General features: G+C 40.5%; 2 protein-coding genes across 2 annotated transcripts in view; both read right to left on the bottom strand.

Annotated features, from left to right (window-relative positions):
• scai (suppressor of cancer cell invasion) overlaps nt 1-2,877 on the bottom strand; it is a gene marked incomplete at its 5' end in the record, with an annotated part of 45,167 nt that extends 42,290 nt beyond the window's left edge. The window contains 2 exon segments of the mRNA XM_032539411.1: nt 951-1,075; nt 2,826-2,877. Of these exon segments, the coding sequence (XP_032395302.1) occupies nt 951-1,057 (107 nt within the window).
• A 2,967-nt stretch (nt 2,878-5,844) lies between these two features.
• LOC116704155 (serine/threonine-protein phosphatase 6 catalytic subunit) overlaps nt 5,845-9,924 on the bottom strand; it is a 17,066-nt gene continuing 12,986 nt past the window's right edge. Inside the window, exons 6-7 of the mRNA XM_032539429.1 lie at nt 6,532-6,741; nt 5,845-6,432 (exon numbers count right to left, since the gene is read on the bottom strand). Coding sequence (XP_032395320.1) covers nt 6,184-6,432; nt 6,532-6,741 — 459 coding nt within the window. The 3' untranslated portion in view covers nt 5,845-6,183. The remainder of the gene's footprint in view (nt 6,433-6,531; nt 6,742-9,924) is intronic.

The raw sequence follows: 9,924 nt of genomic DNA, 5'->3' as shown, positions 1-9,924 counted from the left end.
ATAGTTCATAAAAATGCAGTGCAGTGACGATACAGACATTTCATACACACAACGTGTGTAATTCTGCTGACACGCCATTCGCCAATTTTCATTTACAGCTGTTGCAGCTGTATATATAACTTAAGACATAAGAAGAAAGTAGCATAAAATGGATGTGAAAGCAGTTATAAATAGACTATGACAACAACAACAAAAAATTTGGTTAAAAAAAAAACAAAAAAAAACAATTAATCGTGATCTCAATATTGATTAAAATAATGGGAATTATCAGTTTGGCCTTGGCCATAGTCGTGCAGCCCTATAGTACTGCCTTGTAACCTGTAGCACTGTTAATACACTAAAAACACACAAAATCACATTTAGTGTTATGATCAATAATTATATTGACTATTTACTAAGCACTGTCCTTTACTGACAGATTTTCGGTTAATGGTCAATTCTAGCCTGTTTAGGTGAGGCCCTGAGTAGGCCTTTCAGACTGCAGGTACAACATCCGACCAAAGCTATGCAATAGTTGGTGACCTGAGAGGCAAAGAAAGTACGCAATTAGGTATTGTAGTGGTAATTACACCTGTTACTATCACAGTTTAGTATCTTTAGAGTGGGCATGGTAAGCAAATCATAGCAAACATCACATAAAGGGGTGTGATCTGATTTAACAGCAGGCGTATCGGAGAATAGTGGAGGATATTTGGAGATCCATTAAGCAGTTCATTCAGGAAAACAAAAGGAGAAGCTGAAGGCTTCAAGTGGCAGGACACACAAAAGCTGCAAACCACCAGCTGGAAAAATGACAACATTTGAAGGTCTGTTTGATTTTCCCAACAACAACTTTTTGTAAATGCACCTTTAAAACCTACTCTACAACACGGAGAGCAGGTTAGCGGAGTCCTGATGCCAACAAAGGATGCTGGGACCGGGTGCAGAGGTCCAACAGACTAAGAACTGACCTTAGCCCATTGAAGAGTTGTTTGGACTTGTCCAGGAGATAGCAGAAGTCTGTGACAGTCTTCCTTTCACCTAATGGAATATCATCCTCAGTCTCAGCTCCAGTCATGACACTAACTTTTCACACCTGATTACAAACAAAACAAAAAAATAAGGTAAAAAAGCTATACCAAGGAGAGATACTGCATTATGAATAGCCTACATGGTTAAACATATTGGAACAAGTGGCAAGACCATTGTCACTAAACAGACGTTGCTAGTTGCAGATATCCGAGTGTGTGGTGCCCTACTTAAATAGGAGTAGAATCAAGAAACTATGGACAAAATGTGTCACATGGTCACCATTTTTAGGTTGACTTAAGCTGTCCCAGATTTCACTCTTACAGAGGCTGCAACCTCTAGTTTGTTCAGATAAATGTGCAATCAGATCAAGGCAGCACACAGTCGGATGACAATGTTCAGCCAATGCTTTGCCTTATTAAAATAATTTGCTACCGAGGAAATGTTTATTTTTCCATGGCCATGACTGACTATAGTTAATTTTTTTCTAGCTTTAGGATCCTAGGATATAATAGGATTTAACCCTTGTGTCGTCCTTGGGTCAAATTGACCCGTTTCAAAGTGTTTTATATCAGAAATATAGATTTCTTTCAACCAAATTGCCCACAAAAAACATGGATGATTCCATACGTTCTTCAGGCAAAATGAATGATAACTTTCGATGAATTATTTGTGTTTTTGAATTCTTTTTTTTAATGGTTTCAAAACAGTATCCAGACTAAACTTTGACATCTACCCATCTGTGATCCACTCAACATCCTTTGATCTTTACTATTAGTCAAAATAAATAGTAATTTCTGCTTTTTAACTAAACTAACTTATGTATAATTTGGTATAAATGAGGTTTGTTGACCATGACCTATTTTTTAAACCAGCTCAGGTTTTTTAAAAAAAAGCACCAAAAGCTGGAAAAAGTGACAAATAAATCAGAAAAAGCAACAAAAACATCAGAAAAGCACCAAAAAAACACAAGGGTTAAGAAAGCTGTAAGAGTGGCCAGAGAAAGTCTATAGGATAACATCAGCTGCTGCCTTGTGTGCATCAAGTGTACAATCCCTTACTTGTTGTGTTGTCCTTAAGAAGGACCGTCAACACCTGCGTGGCTTACGTATCTCAGTAACGAACTGTCAGTTTCCTCTAAACTGAATTAATAAATTAGCCGAAATGTCCCATGCACGATTGAAAATGTGTCTTTTCACGTCCAAAAGCTCTCATTGAGGAAAGTCACTGTATGGAAATGACAGGACATCTGCGGCCGCAATGAATGAAGACATGATATAACGTTATAATTAGCACTTTGCGTGAATTAAATACATGAGTCCTCTGCCAGAGGTTTAAGCAAAAGCATGTCAGGTCGAACATGCATAAAAAACCACGAATCGTTCAGCTGGAGCATCGTTTCTTAATTAGTAACTGAGCTATCGGTATTAGCTAGCTAACTCAGCTGTAACGTCCTAGCAGCTAATAAAACTAATGTTGACAGCAATAAACTCGGTTACCATTAATTAACTAGCTAAAGGGAACTAGCTAAAGGAACGAGACAAGCTTAATTGGGCCGTAAGCTATAACCGAACATAACAATTGCTATGTGTCTCACGTTATTAGCATTCCTTTGTCGCCAACATTGGCGAATTTACGATGTCAGAACACCACTCCATTTGCTAACGTCACAACAAAATGAACATACTAGCTAACGTTTGATAACACAGACGCTCAGCGGTAAAGTTAGCTAAAATTCTTCAGTTACACATAGGTAACACAGCCTGGCTGCAGTGGCTTTAATCACCTCTGCTTGTGAAATTGACATGTCTTCTTACCTCGCCAGTTGGCAAACGCTGATGAACAGGATTAACGTTACCACAATGATGCCTCTCAAAAAAAAACAAAAAAAAAAACAGAGAAAAAGCCACGACGAGCTCTGTAATGTTAGTTGAAGAGTCCCTTTCTTGGCATCTCGCTGTGTGTAACTGACGCTGGACCAGTGTCCAACGAGCCGGACTGCTGTCTGTTGAAGCTGTCCCCTCCTCGTTGCAAGTCGCGTGCAGATCTGAGTCGCGCATGCGTCACTTTGCGACGCGTGAAGATGTGGGTTGCGCATGCGTCACTTTGCGACAAGTAGCATACAAGATGCTAACGACTTAGCAGAGACTTCTGTCACCCAATACAGTAAAATGGACCTACTTAACGAAGTTCGTTCACTGTTAGCTAAAACAAACGTTGTCATTTGAATGGCGTTTTGAGCTAACGTTAGCAATAAAACAACCATAGATAGCTAAAACGTTTTGAAAAGACTGCTAGCTTAGTTACAAGCTAGCTAGCAATCAAACACAACAAAAGCTGTCACTTGATTGGCGTTTGAGCTAACGTTAGTAATCAGACAATCATAGATAGCTCAAACGTTTTTGAAATGATTCCCATCTTCTGTTACTGTTTGTCATGAGAAAAGTTTATTATTTCATGGATTTCACAAATTTCAGTATGACACGTTGTGCCGTAAACCGTTTACATCTGAGCATGCGCGACTCACATCTGCACTCGACTTACATCGGGGAGCGAAGAGGAGGACAGTCGCTGGCTCCCATGGATGTATTACTGGATCTGCTCCACTATAACTGGCTAGCTACTTCCGGGTCAACATTTTCAAAATAAGCTTACCAAACCCTTACTACTGTTCTCTTAATACATCCATGATTAACACCTAACAGGGTTAGTCACTACACAGTCATGTTACAATGTATGAAATATGAGAAGAGTGCATTTTAATTCCAACAGTCAAGCCATGCCGATAAAGCTAATTTACAAAACTGAGTCAAAATAAAATGTGTGTAATATCACAGAACCTCTTTGTTTTTATTACTGCCCCTTCTTATTTTGTAAGACATTTTGGATTAAAATGTGTTTCTTTACGTGAGCAATTAATAAATCTCAACATTCATTTATACAGTTTAACCCTTGTGTTGTCTTCCCGTCAACTTTGAAGAAAAGTCCTCGCTTTTTCTGACATTTTTGTCACTTTTTCAATGTTAAGGGTCCTTTTTTTGATGTTTTTTTCCAAAGTTATTTGATATTTCTAATGTTGACATTTTCAGCTTATTTCGAAGGGCCATTTTTTGTGATGAGAAAACTGAAAATGGGTCAAATTTGACCCGAGGACAACACAACGGTTGAGCAACAAGATTCCTTGAGTTCTTCAAAAAAATTGGATGATGCAAAAAATGTATATTCCTCTAATATCCAAAGCGTATCCCCAATACATTTAAGTTTGTAAGCCTCTCATTTGTTTTACATCACTTTATTGGTATTTTACTCTTGTTTAGTTCAGTTCATTGAGCAGGCTCATCCGTATCTCTTTCCATCTGTGTGCATCCCAGGAATGCTTGTTATTAATTTTGCTCTGGGTAGTACCCTGCTACGTCCTGCTATGCCCTGCAACGTCCTGCTATGCCCTGCAGTACCCTGCTACGTCCTGCTACACCCTGCTACGTCCTGCTATTCCCTGCTACAGTTACGTCCTGCTATACCCTGCTACGTCCTGCTATGCCCTGCAGAACCCTGCTACGTCCTGCTATGCCCTGCAGTACCCTGCTACGTCCTGCTACACCCTGCTACGTCCTGCTATGCCCTGCTACACTCTGTTACGTCCTGCTATACCCTGCTACGTCCTGCTATGCCCTGTAGAACCCTGCTACGTCCTGCTATGCCCTGCAGTACCCTGCTACGTCCTGCTATGCCCTGCTACACTCTGTTACGTCCTGCTATACCCTGCTACGTCCTGCTATGCCTCTGATTGGCTGGTACTCGTTTCCATCTTGGTTATAGCCAATTAGAAGTGGGTGGGAAATAACGCTGCTGTCTATAGTGTTTATCATGGACATATAAAATAATAAATATATATATATATAAATATCTTTATGTCTATGGTGTTTATGGTGTCGCTTATAATAAGCGGACTTGGCAACACTGGTCCTGCTACACCCTGCTACGTCCTGCTACACCCTGTGTCATGCTGTTTGAAAATGTGTTTTCTACTTTGTTTCATCAAGACGGAACACAGGGCAATCAATTCAATTTAAACTGAATCCACACACACAGCTGGCAGAGGTAAGGGGGAGAGAGGTACCAGTTTCTGTTCGGGAGACTTGTTTAAATTACGACATAGGCAATACATTAGATGTAGTAGTTAGTTCATACTTGCCATTATCTAGGAAAGCTGTGTCTTGACTTTACTTACTCTTGGGTTATTTGTCAATTCCCAACAGAACTCCTCAACTTGCTCGTTAACTGCATACCTTTTCATAAAGAGTGGATAAGCTTGCAGGCAGTTTTGACTTACATTAGCCTTTAGGTTTAATTACTAATGTTTTTAACCTGTGCCTAAGTTATCTCTTTACATATCCCTACGCTCTCTGTCTCTGCAAGATTCTGAAGGATTGAGATTTCTCTTGGCACAGCTGCCAGAACACCAACTTCCAGACGCTCACATCACTAATAGAATATAACGGCAAGTAAAAGCTTTAAAACCAAACAAACCAAAGCATAATGTGACCTTTTAGCACTTCTGGTTCGACAATAAAATTGAACCTAATCTAAAAAAATTCTAGGTTTTGACCTACTCTTGAGAACAGTCTGTGCAAAGGTTTTAAACCAGCAGTTTTTTTCCTAAACAAATTGAACAAAATCTGCAATTCACATTAAAAGGCATAATGCTGTAAAATGGGCTCAGCAGATTATAAAGTGGGTCTGCAATTATTACAAGTTTATTTTTACTTTCAGAATATGGTCATTCTAAGATGTCCACTTTTTCAATAGGCAACCACGAGATCAAACTGCTACAACGATAAATAAAATATATATCACTTTATTTGAACACATTATTGGCAGTTACCATCAGTTTCAATGTTTTATTTACTTGTGGGATACATGACATACAAATTTAACCATTCAAAATGTTATTAAAATATGAAAAACTTTAAAAATGTATTCTCACTGAGGGGGAGAAGAGGATGTTTACCTTCATGACAGGACATAGTGACAGCAAACAAACTGAAGCTACTTAAGATTCTGTAGACCTGAAGGGATGCAACTTCAATGAATTTTTAAAAAGTTTTTTAAATTTTTACGTTTCAGACTTGAGATCTCCAGAGGGTGGAGAGGAGAGAGAACTGGCTCATGTCATTAGAGGAAGTAGGGCGTGGTTGTTCGGGGTGGTATGACGCGCTCTGAGTCAGGGACAGCCCGGAACAGCTTGGGTTCTCGTCTGTTGACGTCCCTGAAGACCATGATGGACGCGATGTTTCCACAGCGGTAGCAGTAGTTGGGTGCCGACCACACGGTCACCAGCTTTTCGTCAAACATGAACTTGTATCCTTCATGAACAAGCTGATGCGCACGGCAGATGAGCTTCAGATTGTTGATGTGCACAAACTAAAACAACAAAAAATGAGCGTGGATTTCAATCGACTGGTGTTATAGGCGTTTCAATTTCTCCATTGATTAGTTTAAAATTTTGTCAACACAACGTACCTCATTAGTGACCTTGGAGCCGAACAGCCAGCCTGCACCTCGTGGACTGATAGCCCAGGTGTCCACATCCTCTGGATCTGACCACACCAGGTCACAGAAGGCCCCCTTGTGGGGAATCTCCTGGTTGCGTTCGATGGTACGGATCTGGTCCAATGTCTTAATGTCAGGTGAAAGACCACCGTGGACACACAGGACCTGCTCATCTATCAACTTGGATTAGAGATTAAAATATTTCATTAGAAAATCAGGCAGTTCTTTAATAATAATAATAATAAAAAAAGATTCCATATATTTTGTATTGTTAATCTTAAGCATAGTAACTAAAGATAAATATAGATAAATGTAGTTAAGTTGAAGAAAAAGGTAACAGAAAATTGAAAGTACCTACACTGGGGGGGAAAAATAAAATAAAAATCAGAGTGGAAGTAAATGTAGCGTAATTGAATCTGTGACATTACAGTTTTTGAAATTCTCAAAACTATCTGATCGATCTTCACATCATTGTCTCACTTGTGGACATTAAAAAAGCAGTTTCCCATATCTTTGAACAAGTTGCAAATGATTATGTAAAATTCTCTGCTGTTTCCTACATAATCATTTGCTTATGTCATGTTGATCAAAATGTATTATAATGGGTCTCTGTTGAATAGTCTCAATCCCCACAACATTTAGGCATTAGTTCATAGCATAAGCCTTTACATGCAAAATGATTGAACAAGTTGTTTTAATATGTCAAGTATATTTCTATACATTTCCGTCAGACTTTTCTTAATCTGTCCTCAATTGGTAAACAGCTCCCAGGTGAATCTTGACTTGATCTTTCTCTAACGAAGGTGCGTCTCGTGAACCATCAACTGGCAAGTATAGCTGGAGCACGACACAACGTTACAATGTCTGACAATGGAAGGACAACAGCCAGAGAGAAGGAAGACTGCACTGTAATTCCTACAGCACTGCATATACAGTTTCCCTGAGGAGATTGTCCCTATGTTCACATTTCTACTTTTCTTTTTCTTTGTGCTATGTGCTGCTGTCTTTTCCTTTCTGTATCGTAATGACATGCTCTATCAAAAGTTGACGTTGCATTGTTACAGGAGACACATTTGCTGCAGGCTAGAGGATGGATACCAGACCCGAGCCCGACGGGACCCGACGGTACCCGACGGGCCGGGCCGGGTTCGGACAGATTTTTAGAAAGGATGTTCGGGTTCGGGTCGGGCTCGGTCACATCAACGCGATAAGGCATTGAACATTTTGAATTTAAAAACAGCTTATTATGTAGGTAATGGCGCTTGTTGCCCCGTGTGCATTGATGCGCTCATCTGTTGACATTTCCCAATGCCTTCCTACAATTGCTTAATAAAAGCGGCTTTCCACACAAACAAACGTACATGTGTCATTAGTATGAGAAACAAATGCGATTTTAACTGTGTCGGGCTCGGGTCGGGCTCGGACAGAAATATCTTAATGCCTGTCGGGCTCGGGTCGGGTTCGGTTACTGCTCTGTCGGACGTGGGCCTGGCTCGGACAGAAAAATCCGGCCCGATCCGCACTCTACTGCAGGCGGATTCCAGCTGTTTAGCCAAAAGATTCTGTCATACAGTTGCATCCTCTTCAGCAAAAACAAAAAGGGGTAGCCATTGTTGTCAAACGGAATGTCCCACTTAAAGCGTTGTCCTCTTGGTACATGATACAGGCAGGATTGGGATTTACACAACAGAATTTGGTGCCAGGAAAATTGCATTTGTGTCAACTTATGTGCCAAATCTTTTTTTAATGGCAATTTCTATAATACGCTCACCAATCAAATGCTGGCGTTAACGGACCGTTCTTTTATTGTTGGTGCAGATTCCAATGCTGTGTGGGACCCAAATATTGGTCGGTGGAACGCAAAGGCCACTTTTCCGACTGCCGGCGTTCACGTGGCCGGGATGCGTGTTCTTCTTCTGTTATATTGCCGTGGGCATAACAACTTGTCGCATGACTGCCACCAACTGTTGGCCGTAGCTTAGAGCATCGGGTGTGTGAAAACATGGCGGCCACAAAAACAAAGATTTGCTGCTGTTTTCTTACGCGAGCATTCAAACAGCACATCGACAGGGATTTGTTTCATCTGCAGGACAACAAACCGGTAAAGACACAGATAAGTTTTTATTTTATTTTTACATAGGCCTATTTATGAATAATTTAATGTTTTAACCATTGGTTAAAACACGGTTTAGACCTATAATCAAAAACAAAATGATCTTTTCATGTTAAAGCCATAAAACTAAACACTGTATAAATCACTATGATACTGTAGGCTTAATGAGGACCATTTTAAAATGATGTGCTATGTGTCTATTTGTCCTGTTTATCGTCTTACTCATGGGAATAAATTCCATAACATGCCAATATAATTACAGAACATTTGAGTTTTCTTTGCAAATGTATCTTTGTTTGAATTTACGATACTATCTTGTTTTATAGTTTGTTTTTCCACCGCAGATGGTTCAAAGAGGTGTTTGTGTAGGATATTAATTGTAAGAATGGCTTTGTGAATTCTTCATATCATCAATAAAGGGAATATTTTGATTTGTCTCAGATTCACAGTTTCGTCCATCTCCCGTCAGTGTCGCAGTTTCTCATTTCTGTGCGTACGCCGGGGTCAGAGTGTCCGTGGAGGACTGCACATTTTCCCCATCAAGTTTGCTTTTTAAAAATCCCAATTCTTGCGTAGAAGGTGGCGTACGTCTTTTGTGAGTACGCCACATTTATAAATGAGGCCCCGGGTCCAAAGCTAGTAGATGGCAGGGCCGTGTACGGTCAGTGTGCCTAATTTTGACCAAATTGTTATAGGGACAGTAGGGGTGGAAGGGTTTACACAATTTGCACTATATCTCTCGCAGTCCAGTCCGTAACGCCACACCGAACAAACACTAACTGTACGTACACACCGCCGCCGACTTGAGCTTCTGAAGTTACCGGAAGTCCTTCATTTTCAATGGAAGCTCCTCTCAGCTGCAAGGAGCGGCAAATCTGTTGGTGTTGTGTTTTAAGCGACCAGAGCTTCAATCAGAAGGTTGAAAACCAATCTGAATATAAACGTCCTTTGCGCTGGCTGACTCCGCAGAAACATACAATATCTTGCAAAAACTTGAAATGCCTGGTTTCCACCGTGAAGCATGAAGGAGGAGGTGTGATGGTGCGGGGGTGCTTTGCTGGTGACACTGTTGGGAATTTAGTCAAAATTGAAGGCATACTGAAACAGCATGGCTACCGCAGCTTCCTGCAGCGACATGCCATCCGGTTTGCGTTTAGTTGGACCATCATTTAGTTTTCAACAGGACAATGACCCCCCAAACACACCCCCAGGCTGTGTAAGGGCTATTTGACCAAGAAGGAGAGGGATGG

Source organism: Etheostoma spectabile, chromosome 16, assembly GCF_008692095.1.
Source record: "Etheostoma spectabile isolate EspeVRDwgs_2016 chromosome 16, UIUC_Espe_1.0, whole genome shotgun sequence".
NCBI lineage: Eukaryota > Metazoa > Chordata > Actinopteri > Perciformes > Percidae > Etheostoma > Etheostoma spectabile.
Note: the sequence above shows the minus strand (reverse complement) of the source record. Positions and strands in the feature narration are given on the sequence as shown.